Source organism: Acromyrmex echinatior, chromosome 2 (assembly GCF_024713525.1).
Source record: "Acromyrmex echinatior isolate Ae372 chromosome 2, ASM2471352v2, whole genome shotgun sequence".
Classification (NCBI taxonomy): domain Eukaryota; kingdom Metazoa; phylum Arthropoda; class Insecta; order Hymenoptera; family Formicidae; genus Acromyrmex; species Acromyrmex echinatior.
The window spans coordinates 5,359,190-5,374,135 of NC_141853.1; the positions used below are offsets into that span (position 1 = coordinate 5,359,190).

Here is a 14,946-nt window from a genome sequence, read left to right on the forward strand (position 1 = left end):
CAAATATACATAATATAATATATATATGTATACACAAATATTTTGATATAATAAGAGAGATACTTTTATTTATGACCAAACATACTTACTCGAAACATAGAAGATTCTTGCATAAGGGTACTCCATTTTGTTTTCATTGTTTTCTTCGTCGCGAAACAATGTTCGTGAACAATTGTTAGGTTCCCTGACTTGGTTAGCTTGTTGGTGAACATCTCTTTGACTGCATTGTGCAAAGAGTATCTCATCGTGTTAATCATCTCTGGCGGTACGAAGTCTCGATTTTTCGTGGCAATTTCGTTGGCATCATATATCAGCTTACCGGTATAATGTGCGATCATGAACTCGTGTGAACTCACCGGTTTTATGTGAGTGTTACGTTTATGTTCTTTAATCCTCTCAAGAATGTACTGAGCGTCTTGCATTTGCCGCGAAGCATCATCGATAATATGAAAAAGACCATCTCTTTTGTTCATCAGTTGATCAACTGCTTCCTTATTATCGTAAAAGCGTAATTGTTGGATGGGTATATCCTCCTCTTCCTGTTCTTGCTGAAACCGTAAAAGAAATACAAATTTTTTCATTTATAATATAGAATTATTAATTATACATTAGTGTATTGCTGATTTGATATCTAGATACATATATGAAGTTCTTGATCAACTGCAGTTGATCGTGACTTAATTATTTTTAAAAGGCATGAGTAAGAACTCCGCACAAATCTTATGGAAAATGTCCTCCGGTTAAATTGGCTGGAATTAAAATATGTTGTTGTTCTCAACTTGTCCTGAACAAAAGTCTCAATGGGCACGACTCTCTAAATTCAATACTTTTCCATCCAGAGACATTTGAAGTATGTAGAAACCATGTTACTTCACGAACCAAATATATGAATATCTCTCTCTCTTTTGGTTTTTTTCTATATATGTATATATGTATATATGCATATGTATGCATATCATATGCGCGCGCGCGTGTGTGTGTGTGTGTGTATACCGGGTATTTATATACTCTCTAAATCTGAATCAGTGGATAATCACTGATATCAGTGCCAAGAATGCCACCGGATACTTAGTGACTATTCACTGATTCAGATTTAGAGAGTATATACAGATCACCTGTACCATCCTTTAATCTTCGCAGGATAAGATCCAATCGTAAAAGTGTTCGGACAAAAGTTGTAGGGTTTGAAAAGATTTGTGAGGAGTTTTTTATGATGTAATAGCATATATTTAACTATATTCGCGAATATTAAAACATAAAATTATAATAGAATATAATTCTTTTAAAAAAAAATTTAATATAAATAGGATATAGCATATTTTTTTTATTTATACAATAAGAAAAATAGATACTGAAATAAAATTTTACGAATTTTTTTATACGTATTTTACTAATATGTATTTTAGATTATTCATTAAAAATTTTTACCATTTCCCAGGCGAATACTCTTTGATTATAATAATATTGTATTTGCTCGTTTATCGTATTCACTAATAATTGTTCCAATCGATTTATTGAGAAACATTCGAATCCAAAGTGATCAAGGATGCTGATAGAATATTTATCACCACTGAAAATTAAAATAAAAAAGTTTTAAAAAATCGCCGATACAAAATCCTCATTAATATTCTATTTTTTCTGCACTTCGATAAAATTTTCACTTACTAAAGGCTACGAGTCATTGAAAGTTTATAATTGATGATGTTGATTATCCAGTCTACTAAACGCTGATAAAGAGTATTCGCCAAGACATCTCGTGCCTCTTTTGCTTCTTCGCAAGTATGTTTCTTACGTACCACTGATCCCTTTACGACTAAGCAGTAATTAATGAGAGCCCAAATAAATTTTTTTGAGTTTAAACCAAGAAGTTCCGCCACTGCAATTTACAAAAACTAATCAGTTTTTGTGTCTCGTGGACAAGTACATATTTCAATGTGATTTAATATAGCAAAATAAATCTTTCATGCATTGCATTGACAAATTGAATTCTTCGAATTCAAGTTTTTACCTCTGTTAGCAATTTCATTATCGTCCAACTCAGCCTCTCCATTATTGCCTTCAACAAATCGAATCTCCCCGAGTATCAGAATCGCTGCAAGGATTTTCCAAATAGTGTCGCAATACTCTTCCATATCCATAAATTTAAAATATTCCGTAAGTTCTTTAAATTTAATCACGTTGTTTTGCGGATCGCTTCTCACTTTGAACGCTCGTTTCTTTTCAATATTCTTGTCGGTTATTCTGAGATATCGAAGTTTTCTCCCACTTGGTAAGAAATACGATTTTAAATTTTCTGTTGCTTCGAGATCGTCATAAAAGTAGTAAAAAACATGGAAATTTGCTTGATTTCTGAAAAAGTACTTTTCATTATGAGGTGTTAATACACTTTTGCGATTTATTATTTCATATTTTCTATTTTACCATTTTTATATTAATTAGATTATATTTTAATTTGTTTTATTATTCATCTTATTTCATTATTTTTGTATTTTTTCAAATTGTAAAAAAATTATTATTAGCATTGCATGATTTCGTTATAGACGCCTGTATAATGGCAACCCGTTGTACATTGGAATATGGAATACGATATATTCTTTGATGCCTTAACTTTCGAATTATTTTATATTTTACAAAATTAAAAATCTTTAAAAGATTAGAGTTTTTAACTAAAAGATTTAAAGTCTGTATAGCATATGTTATGTTATAAGTAAAAATTTCATTATAATATAAATAAATTACCTGTCACGAGTCGAAACGCGCCATTTTTCAAGCTGATATAACCAGAATATCGCCCCCGATGCTTTACCAGTTGATCCGAAAGTCGTCTGAGTTTGCAAAATGCATCTGGTAGAATCAGCATTCAGCGGTGTCCCCGCATTCGTAAAAGCATGAATAATTTTTATAGCTTGCAGTACTCTTGCTCCGGTATCGTGCAGACCCTGAAAGTAAAAAGAACAAGTTTTCTCGTAATTTTGTTTATATATCTAATATGATTGCATTGAGCTCACTTTTCCGAGGAACATAAGGTGTTCCACTAAATGCAGCATATTCGTCGTTTTCCCGGAATTACTTTCACCGGCCAGCAAAATGTGTTGCAGTTCTTCGTTGAGCATAACATCTTGAAATGCGCTATCCGCTACGGAATAGATGTGAGGAGCATTATCTGATCGCGATTTGCATTGGTATTTTGCGTGATGCTGCAAATCAAATTGTTCAGATTTTTGTTGTACAATTTATAATAACATGATTTGCAATTTTATTATTGAACATACATGATTAATAATTTACAGAGTTCACTTTTTATTTATTTATGGGATTATAATTTATTTGATATGTAGTATATAAAATTATAAACAAAATCTGAAGATCAAAAAGTAAAAATGCATTTGATATTTTTTACATTATGAATCGATCATAGACACAAAAATATTGCTTATATTATACTTATTTATACAAATTAATAGACTTTGATATCATCTCATTGTTTTTTGTATTTTATATTTTTTAAATTTCTTTTTATTATTAGGTGTTGGAATTAATTCGTAGCGTTTTACAAGTGATGGGAAGTACTTTCATTAATGTATTTTTTAATGCTCATGTGAAATAAATAACATTCTTTCATTTAAAAACGCTACGAATTAATTCCAACACCTAATATATTGATATTTTTTTTAATTTAATGTTTTTAATAATGAAAGTTTTAATATTGATTTTGAGAAAGAGAGATAAATACAATAATGTCACTTTTTTTAATTTTATGAAAAAATGATCCAAATGTAGAAAATGTAACATAAAACTTACGTGAACACCGTAAATGTCGTTCTCCTCGTTTGGGTTGAGTATCAATAAAATGTCGCCAATAAACGTGTGATATTCACCTCGCCGCAGTCTATCGCGAAGTTCATCCAAGATCACATCCTCAGTCAAAGTATCCAGCGCTGCTAAGTCCTCCGTAAGCATTTGTTCCGGTGATTCATCCTGATGAGTCTATCATGCAAAAATTAAGATTTTTTTCTAATATATATTATAAAATTCATCATTCATAGTTTAACTTGTGCAAGTTGTTACCTTCAAGAAACCTTGACGAACTATTAATTCGGTTTTTCTTTGTTTCCTGCCCTTCTCTGAGAGATCCATTGTCAGTGCTTTTATTTCTTGTGTCAACTAAAATATCATATTGTATATGTATACTTATTCATCTTTTTGATTTTTACAGCAATTTGTACATTTTCTAATTATTATATTTGCAGACTTTAAAAAAGAAAAGGCAAATCGAGGCTACGTACCTATTATCTAAGATGTTATGAAAAATTTTAAATCAAGAAAATATTTAGAAAGATATAAAGTTTTATCATTTTTAATAAATAATAAACTTTAATTTATTATTATAACTTTCATTATTTTAATAATTAATCGATTAAGTTTTAAGGAATAAAAAACCGAATTAGGTAATAAAATTTAATCTTATAATGCTAATCTTGTATGTAAAATTTACGTATTGATAACAATTAACAATACTGTATCTCAACAGCTATAATAATTTAGAGTTAAGAATTCTGGAAATCCGACAATTTATTGACGACATTTTATAATCATACATCGTATAATTTGCCTTTTCTAATTCATGATCTACATTGTACTGAAATCGTATATTACAGGATAATCATTTTCGGGTAGCTCTGATAGAAAGGGATGCTCGATGATCTCCATCATGTATGGTCTGTTCTCAGGATTCTTTTCGAGGCACCTGAAATTAATATGTTGCTATAGCTTTCATGTTATTTCATTCGCGATCTCTTTGTTCATAACAAAGAGATTTTCGTATCTCTCTGATCACGTACTCGGAAATGAAATCATTGAGATTCTTTGACCAGTTAGTAGGTCGATAGAGAGTCGGCGGCGGATTCCGGACGATCTGGAAGAGCGCACGAGTCGGATGCATGTTCTCGAACGGTGCTTTGCCGTCGGCCATTTCTATTGCCGTAATGCCGATCGCCCATACGTCGACTCGACTGTCATATCCATCGACTCCGCTATCTTTGCTGCCAATCATTTCCGGTGCCATCCAAGACGGTGAGCCTATGTAAGTACGCCTTTTTTCAAGTTCGTTCTTCATTGTTCTCGAGAGCCCAAAATCTACTAATTTCACTTCGCCTTCTTTCGTCAAAACGATATTGTTGCCACGGATGTCTCTGTGGATTACATTGTGCTCGTGCAAATGGATTAGAGCCTGAGAAAGAAACAGTGTGTAATATCTGCATTATTAACCGATCTATTTTGTGAAGCTGAGACATTTTCGTTCATACAGGAAAGGTTTTGCAGAAGTATCTAAAAATTTAGTTAGATACAGATCTGAAAATTTTGTTGGACCACCAAAACAATTATATAGGATGCTCAAGCTGGTTGCTAGAATGTCCAAAGTTTTTGCAGCATTGCTTATCATGTGTTCGAGATTTTTATATAATTATCTTTTGATAGTCCAACAAAAGTTATTTTCAGAACTGTATCTAACTAAATTTTTAAATAATTAAACAAAATCAATATTTCCATGTAAAATTAGAAGCACGTAAACAAAAAGTTGTTAACAGTTGATATCCTCGAGGAGAAAACTTGTATACTTGCAATCAATTTAGCAAAAAATACTTTTTAATAGCGTTTTAATTTATTTCTTTTAAAAATTGACAACTGCAAAATACTATTATAGCATTTCATGCTATATTCTGAGATTGTAGGACTTATGAACAACACGAACGTAATATCTTCGAGATACGGTGATGCGGAAGAGAAGTTGGCAACTCGGCACCTTCAGCGTCTTGCGAGAATTATCTTTATAGATTTACTGCAAATTGAACAATCTATAATTTGCGGCCGACTGTGCTTACAGCGCGTAACAAGCGTGGGTCAGTGAACAGTTCTGACGTAGCATGGGCATGAAATCATTAATACCTGGTTCATTAGAAAACCGTTTCAAAGCTACACTCCGAAGCTAAATTCCTGTATATTAGGCTTATTAATCTCAATCTTAGATAATGATAAATTTGTGATATTATTTTTTTTAAGTGAATCTATGCAACAAATTATTATTGTATGAAATTTATATTTTGGATAATGCACTCAAAAATGTTTCGACAAATAAGACGGAAAGATATAGGAAATAATGAATGTCCGTTAATGAATGTTCATTGATTGGATGGTAGACAAGAAATAGTTACAAGAGTAAGGAGGGAACTTTCAGGAGGGACGAACGAATTGTTAATTGGCGGATAAAGATTAAACGGGATATAACGATCGCTCAGAAGAAGCATACTGGTAGTTCATCTCTCGTTCTTTATCTGTTTCCCATGCTCTCTTTGTGTTTCTGTTTCGAGCACTGCGTTTGCTGCGCACTTCTCTTCGCGAGCATTTATTTCGCGTGTAATTTGCCGGCATTAAACGTCAGCGTGGTCTGATTTACCGCACGAGTGACCGTGGACGAATCGCTACCGGGCCCATGGAACACGTATCTGCGAGGAAAGAGCATAGAGGGAGACGGGAGGAGGAAAAAAAAGAGGGAGATGGGAGGGTTGCGTGCAGTTTCCAAGGTGGATAAGGAACGGCATGAGCAATTGGAGGGTGAGGAGAAAAGGCGGGGAATGCTGGACTCGGTGGCGAAGGGCATCGGATTGTGCGTGCACGGGGCATACCCGAAAGGTAGACCCACATAATGATTTAGTGACAAACTGCTTGGATCGTAAATATTATCGCCGTGAGCCATGAGCCACTCGCGAGAGAAAGAATGCTGGGCCCATTACACGTCGTGCCCTTTCGCCGCGCTTCCTTGGTGAACTTATGAGGGAAGAGAAGTGGATTTCGAGAGAAATATCTTTTTCTCATCACATGAAAAAGAAAAGAATTTTATCAATGATACTGCACGAGATATTTGATAGTTGTAATTATAAACTTTGAAAGAGAATTTGCATATATTTATACGTGTAGATTACATACATCTTTTTACTATAATTTATATAATTAAATTACATACATGCTTTTAACTATAAAGATTTTTAATTATTAGGTGTTGGAATTAATTCGTAGCGTTTTTAATGAAAGAATGTTATTTATTTCACATGAGCATTAAAAAATACATTAATGAAAGTACTTCCCATCACTTGTAAAACGCTACGAATTAATTCCAATACCTAATAGTATTTTAAACAATATTAGACTTTAAATAATTTTATTAGCTATCAAATATATCTCTTTTATTCTCTTTATAATTTTAATTTTATATAATATTGCTATAATATCTAATATTTTTTCCTTCCTTTCTTGATTTATTGTACGCGTGTGATATCCTTTTAGGATACAGCAAGTATACGTTGCGTTTCTTCTCTATTAAATATATTCAACTATTGACATTTATTATATTTCTAGAACGTGTTATCAAAAATGTCAATTGAAAATTATTGATTTTAGCTTACATATATATCTGAACAATTTAAATTAAATATGTTTCTCATTAATACATAAAGTGTTTTAAATGTAAACGGAGATATATATACATATATTTTTCTATATTGAAGAAAGTGTGAAGACTATAATGTAGTTGTTAATTTTGTATTAGCAATTTATCTTACATGGAATTTACCGATGCACGAAATACGTGAGGGTAATAAATATATTTTGAATGCTTACTGTCTAACAACTTGTGACGTTTATGCCATATTGGTCTGCAACGTATATTAGTTACAATGTTGTAGCGGTTGAATAATTATATAAAATAGAGGTCAGCAGACAAATCTATGTGGATACTGGATAAGATAGAAATTATCGTACCACATTAACAAATGAAAAGAAATTAAATTTTTTAATTTGTTATATAAAATTTCATTTTCTCGTTTTTTATTATTTAACGTTCTAGTTTTAAATCAGATTTATTTTTGTTCATTTTTTGCTATAATCTATTAAAATGATAAAATAAAAAAAATTTCAAGAAATTATATTATTCATTCTGTTAGTTAAATAAAATCGATAATATAGTAATTAGTAATATTGTTGCTTTATTCATTAGTTTAATTATTTTATTCTTTGCATTTAAAACACTGATGTCTTTACTATAGCTAATATTAATTTTGCGCACACATTAATGATAGTAAATAAAGAAATAAATAATGAAATATAGAAATATAATGAGCAAGGAAAATCAATCACGAATCAAAGCGGAAATGGTCACTTAAGATCCTTCCTGTGGCGTGCATCAGTCATTCACTTTTTTCTCGATTCTCATCTTTATTTTTCCTTCCATATATACATGTGGCTTCTTAAGTTCGTTGAGAAATGAGCACGATATCCTCACTAATTATCCGACCTCCTAGGAGAAACCGGAATCATGGAAGATAGCATCATTGTAAATAAGTGAATCCGTTTTCTGTGACCATTAACTATTAAACAAAATCATAGCAATTTATGAAACGGAAGGGTATTTAGCTCTTCATATCCCATTCCTCTTTTATCTTATTTTTTGTTTTTTTTCTTTTTCCATTTTGCTCTTCTGTTTTTGATTTTCTTTATCAAGTTTTATTCAGATTTTAGTTTGTGCTTTATTCGCGTTATCCCATTTCCGACTCGTTTCGTCATCTACCAGTTATTGCTTTCTTCTTTTTCGAAACTTGTGGAAAAATTAACAGCACGGCTTACGTTTTATGATTGTCGTAAACGAGGGTAATATTCTATTAATGCTGCGGTTTAAATTTATCGTGACGTTAACTGTATTTCCCATTAATGTTAATAATGATCAAAAGAAAAAATTAATATTTATACTGGATATGAATTTCGCGAATTTATTGGATTATTGCTTTGTTTTTGAGACCGTTATTTTATTGTTTTCATTAAGTTAATTGTTAATTTATTCGTATATCTATACATATTATAACATTTTGATAAAAATGTTTTAAACTATTTTATTTTTATTTAAAATAGACGAATTAATTTTGATTTGAAACAAAATTAAATATATTTATGTATTGTCTATTCAAGAAAGTTTTTATATAACAGAATTAGAACATTTTATCCAATTTGCATATTTAATTTTTTATTTTATGTTTTATTGAATTTTTATATTGCGTGTAATTGTACATGTAATTATCGTACATATTTAATAAATATAATTATTTCTATTTTAGTATTCTATATAATTTCAATATTCTTTAAAATTTTAAATTAAAATTTTAATCATTTATCGCATAGTTATCATAATTATTAGTAAATTCTATTTTTGTAAAGGCAAAATACTTCATTTTTTGCGTCTTATAATTGCACAGCAATATACTTCGACGCCAATGCACCTTCTGTAATCAGAGGGGGATAATCTGCCGCAAGATAAAAGCATCGTCTGGACATACCATCGAGCATAATTATATCGTAATAACGCGACTATTGCTGTGGCTATACACCTACTATTATCATTTCTGTCGGTTCACTGGTGCGCTCTGTCATGCAAGTAATATTTATTACGCTTGGTATCAAGAAAGGGAGGAAGGAAACAAAACGACGAGGGATAGTGAGGGGTATGGTGAAGGGTAGATTGCGGCACAATTTTGCTGAACATTCCGCGACGGCCACCTTTCTCGGCTACCGACGTATATAACTTCCCGTACCCGAGCAAAAACTAATTACCTTAGTCAGGCTCACCCGTTTTCGGTCAGTCGGATATTTTCACGTTATAACATCCCTTTATTAAAAATTTATTATTAATCTTATGTCTTATGCAAAACGTGTCTCTTACTTAAGATATTTGTCATTTATCTCCATTAATTAATTTTATTTCCTGCTGTATTATGTTTTCTTGAAGGATACTTTAATGATTATTTCAAGTTACTTTAATTTACATATCATCATTTTAATTATAACCTCTATAATTAGTCTAATCTTTTTTATATAAGTTTTGTATTGCAAAATAATAATGTAAATAATAAAGTCAAGAAGAAATACATTATAAGAAAATATTGCATTTCACAATTCAACAATATGATGTATATTTCGTAAAAAATATATATATTACAATATATATTACGCAACAGGAAACTTACCTTGATCACTTCTTTTAAAACGAAAGCAATATGTTCCTCTTGTATTCTTTTGTCACTTGCGATTTTCCCGCGAACGAGGTCCATGATTGTTCCACCCTCACAGAGCTATAACATGTTAGTTAATTATATTATATTCGAGTTAAAAAAATTTAAATCAGACAAAACGAGGTAATCGCAAAATTGCGTTTGTTTATCGAATTCGAGCTTAAACTCGTCATAAATATTACGAACGATTCACTGCTTATTACAATTATTGTTGTATAATAATTCTTAATCTTTTTACTTATGATGTAATTGTGCAACATAGATATGTGCAAGATTGATATATGTTAATTGAAATGCCATTCTAATTGCGGAAGTAATTTATATCAGTGAGTAAGGTTAGAATTAAGTTCCACATGTACTTGTTCTTCTTCTGCAAGGAAATCTTTGGATAAAGTATCTTCGAGAATAGAATTTTCTCCTTATTCTCATTTTTTTTTGTGAATTATGCTTAAATGTGCATAAAATTTTTATTATGCTAATTTTTGAGTGCTTTTTTTAGATATGTTTCATGAAAATTAATTTGAGCAGAAAAAGATTCTCGTAATCTGTTTCCCTAGAAATTAAGTATCTAGAGAACTTATAATCGAAAAGTGTAATAAACTTTGCATATATGTCTACAATTACATGAAACGTGCGGTAATCATGAGTAAACGTGATCCATTGCTATATACGTATATGTACCCTGTAGATTATCTCATATGAATCACAATTTGTAACACAGTTTTTAATCATTTTTTTCACATTTTCAATACATATTTGATTTAATGTCACTTCTTTTCTTAATTTAAAAAAATTCATTATTCTTCTCATACAGAATATATTTATATAAAATTCTCGCTAGAGCTCACTTATACTCAATCCTGATCTGACTTACAGTTTTGTATTCAGTTTTGCTAAAGATAATTCGTGAATAACATTTTATTTTCGTATATATGAATGACAATAAGAAGAACTTCTTTCTTAGATTTTGCTCGTTGTAATCACGAAAGGCTTCACCGAAATCATACATTCGCGTCAATAAAATTCGCTTGATATGAAATACCAGCGGCGATAAATCTTTGCCATATTGTCATTGCACATCTTCCTTTTTTTTCTTGAAGTTCTCGGCCTTGTTTCTGTTTGAGTCCTCTAAAGCCGATTGACTTACAAAATTGCTATTCGGTTCGCGTTGTACCGTTGACGAGATGCATCACATCTCCTTTCTATCGCTATATCAGCCTCCACGACCAGTTGCTCTTTTATTGCTTGTAATTTCCGGCAACAAGCAATCAGCGAGCTTAACGTAGCAACCGGTGACTCATTACGTTTCTTCGTTGCGGATATTTAGCTCATCTCCAAACTTCGCACGCGAGTTTGCTTGCCGAAGTGAATCGTGAAATTCAGGCGGATTTCGTCATTTTCGGCGTGTTCACACGTCACTTTTGAATTTGTGCGAGACGTGAGAGAAAAAGAGAAAGAGAGAGAGAGAGAGAGAGAGATTGATCGAGAACGTGAGTGGTTGAAATTAAAATTGTAAGAAATTCTCGTAGGCAAACAAAGGTATCAAATGTAAGTGGATTACTGTATAAATGATTATAGATTAATTGAGATTGTGTCTGTTTAGTAATATTTATGAAATTAAGTACTTTCTAAGTTTTGGAATATGTTTTTCCTTCAAATTAATATTTATAGATTTTCATATATTAAACTATTCATAAACAAAATTATTGCAAAAAAAGATGGTGACATTGAGTATATAACTTTCTTTCTTTTTTCTCTTTCTCTCTGTCTTTTATCAAATTAAATTTGATCAATAAAGGAACTCGAAATGTTAGAGAATATTTTTTTCCATATATACATTTATAATTTTTCTTATTTTTATTATTGAGAATATATCATATATTTTCGTGACAATATAATTTCGAAGTTAATATCAAAGAAAGTACATTTTATTGTCAGTGCTATATCGTGTAAATTTAAAAGTTGATAAAAGTTAATGAAACGACTTTCTTTAAGAAACTTTTTGTGCATCGACGTATTTTGAACGACAAGGCGTGACCAAAGGATCCCGATTTCTGAGACAACTCAACGGATTTTTGAGTGCATGTATTACGTCAACTCTATCGTCGCTTTATCCGAGATAAGTAATAATGTTTTGGGTACACACCGCGGAGGTCCGTCCGTAAATTAGAGTCACGACGTGCCGAGCTTCACCTGCGTACACGAACGAGTTTAATGATTGTTTAATGGGGGCGCGTGTGTCGTAAATTATCCGTGTATTCGACGGTCTCAAATGCTTGAAATTGCCTCCGGGTTCTGAGCACGGATATACATGGCAACCCTCGCTTTCTCTCCCTCTCTTTCAAACCGCCTTCATCTTTCGTTCTGCATCTCTATATTCCATGTCCTTTTTTTCCTATGTCTCTTTCTCTCGTTGAAAAATTACAATGTTAAAGGAAACATTACAAGGTATATTGCGCGATTGATAGGAATTTTGCTGCGATTCCGACTTTCGGTGCAGTAATAAAAGTGATTGCAACTATAATAACACGTCTTGGAATCGAGCCTATATAAACGAGCTCCATTCATACTAAATGATGCTAAATTATTTTTTATGATATTGTGACTAAAAAATATTTATATTGTAAAATATATTGGACATTAGTATATCAAAAGTATCAATTTTTGAGGAAATTAAAAAAATCGATGATTCTATCTTTATCTTTGCGAGATATATATTAATAAAAAATAAAATGAATCAAATTTGGAATATTAGTCACTTTATAATGTACAAATTATACTTTCATATTACATATAACTTTGTAAACTTTTTATATTTTTCTATATAATTATTTATTTTTTTATTTTATAATTTAAAACTTTTTACCTCCATAACAAACCATATTTCGTCATAATCGGATTTCTTTGGTGATCGTCTGCGATATATTCCATAGAAATCCGGCAGATTTGGATGACCGGCGAAATCACGAAGAATACGATATTCCTCTACAATGAAAGATTGCGTTTCCGGTGTAAGCTTTTGAATCTTAATGGCAACTTTTTTATTTCCTGAAACATAATCGATATGTATTGTATTTATCTCTGTATATGATTATTCTTTATTGTGACAGATAGCAGTTTTCCTACGTTTCTATATTTATGTTAGGGATGTACCGGTATTCACAGCCTTGTCTGGTTTTTTTACTATCCGACCGGATAGCTGAATATTATTAGTATCCAGCAATAATATATGTATATATTCGGCTGAAGTTTTCATAGTTCGCGTCATGCAAAATTCTATTCTTTTTAGTTGAACTTCTTACACAATTTATCTTTTTTTTCTTTTTCTTTTTACATTGGAAAGATAAAGAAAATTATTATCATTATTTTTCTCTTGTTTTCCTTTCTTTTTCTTTTTGTTTTTAAAAATAGAATAAAGAAATTGCATCGGAAAATATTCGGTTGCATGTTGAATATTTACAGTTATATTTTTTTCGGATATTTGGTATTCAGCAATTTTACAATCCGGTACATCCCTAATTTATATTGTGATTTACATTTTGATGATTTTATTTCATGTATAGACAGAATATATGTCCTATTGTTGCGTACCAGCTTGATGATCAATTCCTTCGTAAACGTCACCGTAAATGCCGGTACCAATGCGATCCTTTAGTGCATATCTTTTTCCTGGATCTTGAATGCTGTCCAATCGTTTAAGAGTCACAGATCCCGTATCCCGGTTCTTCCGATTTTTCATTTCCCTCTGTTCATCTTGGACATTATCGTGCCAATCGTTTTCTCCTTTTCCGAAATCATTCATTTTGCAGATAGACAGCATCTACCATCTGAAATATGCCAGAATAGAAACTTCCCCAAACTATTTATATAAATTATTCCAAATATTTAATAATAATTAAAATGTATGCATATGCGAAAAAAATATTTTGCAAGATATATTTTATTTATATTTTAAAAAATATTTTGATAATTTTTATGCAATTAGGGATTAATAAATTTGAAACAATATTATATATGTATAATAACGTCTAGACTTTTTTGAAATATTATTAATTTTATGACATAATTAAATAATTAAATGCAAATTTAATAATTGAATTTTAATTTAGAATAAGCAATATTATTTAATAAGAATGACAATAGAGCATATTATATTTAAAGCTTCGATTACTTTATTAATCAATGTAAATTTTTCATGATATATAAATTATGTCACACGAATTTCTGTATTGTTTTTTTTTCTTTTCAGAAAACTGATACTTATAGATATAATACTTGTAGACGTCGATGAGAAAGAAATACATCTTCGCATCTTCAGAAAAATACATTTTTTTCTTGGATCAAGTCGCAGGATTGAAAAGATGACTCTCCGCTCTTGGAATATTTTAAGAGACGTCAAGATTGGGTCGGTCGAGTGTTTTAGTAGCCCCCGCTTCCTCAGCCCACAAAGGTGAGTGCTAATTATATTCTCTCTCGAGTGCCCCGTGAACGAGTGGTAATCGCTAATTAGTAGCTTGCTTCCTGAAAGCTTCGGCGGGCGTTGCCGGAGAAGAATAGGGCGAAGAAAGGATCGGAAAGACGTCGTTGGCCACGAACCTGACTCGCATCCCTGTCTGTTTATCGATCGTACGTTTTAATCGAATTATACAAAGCTTATTATACGCGCTGAGATTTAATCGAATTCCTTTTACACAAACAAATTAACACGCGTTCATCGGAATTTTTCTCAAAATGAAAATTACTTTCTTTAATTCGTAAGACGAGGAATAATTATAAGACATTAGCGTCATCATTTTCGTGTCAATAAACATTTCAATTTTGTTAATAAAATGGA

At 31.2% G+C, this 14,946-nt stretch overlaps 1 protein-coding gene across 1 annotated transcript in view; it reads right to left on the reverse strand.

Moving 5' to 3' along the window:
* ninaC (STKc_myosinIII_N_like and MYSc_Myo21 domain-containing protein ninaC) overlaps positions 1 to 13,932 on the reverse strand; it is a 19,667-nt gene extending 5,735 nt beyond the window's left edge. The window contains exons 1-13 of the mRNA XM_011064208.2: positions 13,704 to 13,932; positions 12,979 to 13,160; positions 10,068 to 10,172; positions 4,842 to 5,230; positions 4,657 to 4,747; positions 4,069 to 4,164; positions 3,802 to 3,987; positions 3,009 to 3,197; positions 2,740 to 2,939; positions 2,009 to 2,349; positions 1,666 to 1,876; positions 1,429 to 1,570; positions 90 to 548 (exon numbers count right to left, since the gene is read on the reverse strand). Coding sequence (XP_011062510.1) covers positions 90 to 548; positions 1,429 to 1,570; positions 1,666 to 1,876; positions 2,009 to 2,349; positions 2,740 to 2,939; positions 3,009 to 3,197; positions 3,802 to 3,987; positions 4,069 to 4,164; positions 4,657 to 4,747; positions 4,842 to 5,230; positions 10,068 to 10,172; positions 12,979 to 13,160; positions 13,704 to 13,932 — 2,820 coding nt within the window. The remainder of the gene's footprint in view (positions 1 to 89; positions 549 to 1,428; positions 1,571 to 1,665; positions 1,877 to 2,008; positions 2,350 to 2,739; positions 2,940 to 3,008; positions 3,198 to 3,801; positions 3,988 to 4,068; positions 4,165 to 4,656; positions 4,748 to 4,841; positions 5,231 to 10,067; positions 10,173 to 12,978; positions 13,161 to 13,703) is intronic.
* Positions 13,933 to 14,946: the final 1,014 nt, after the last annotated feature.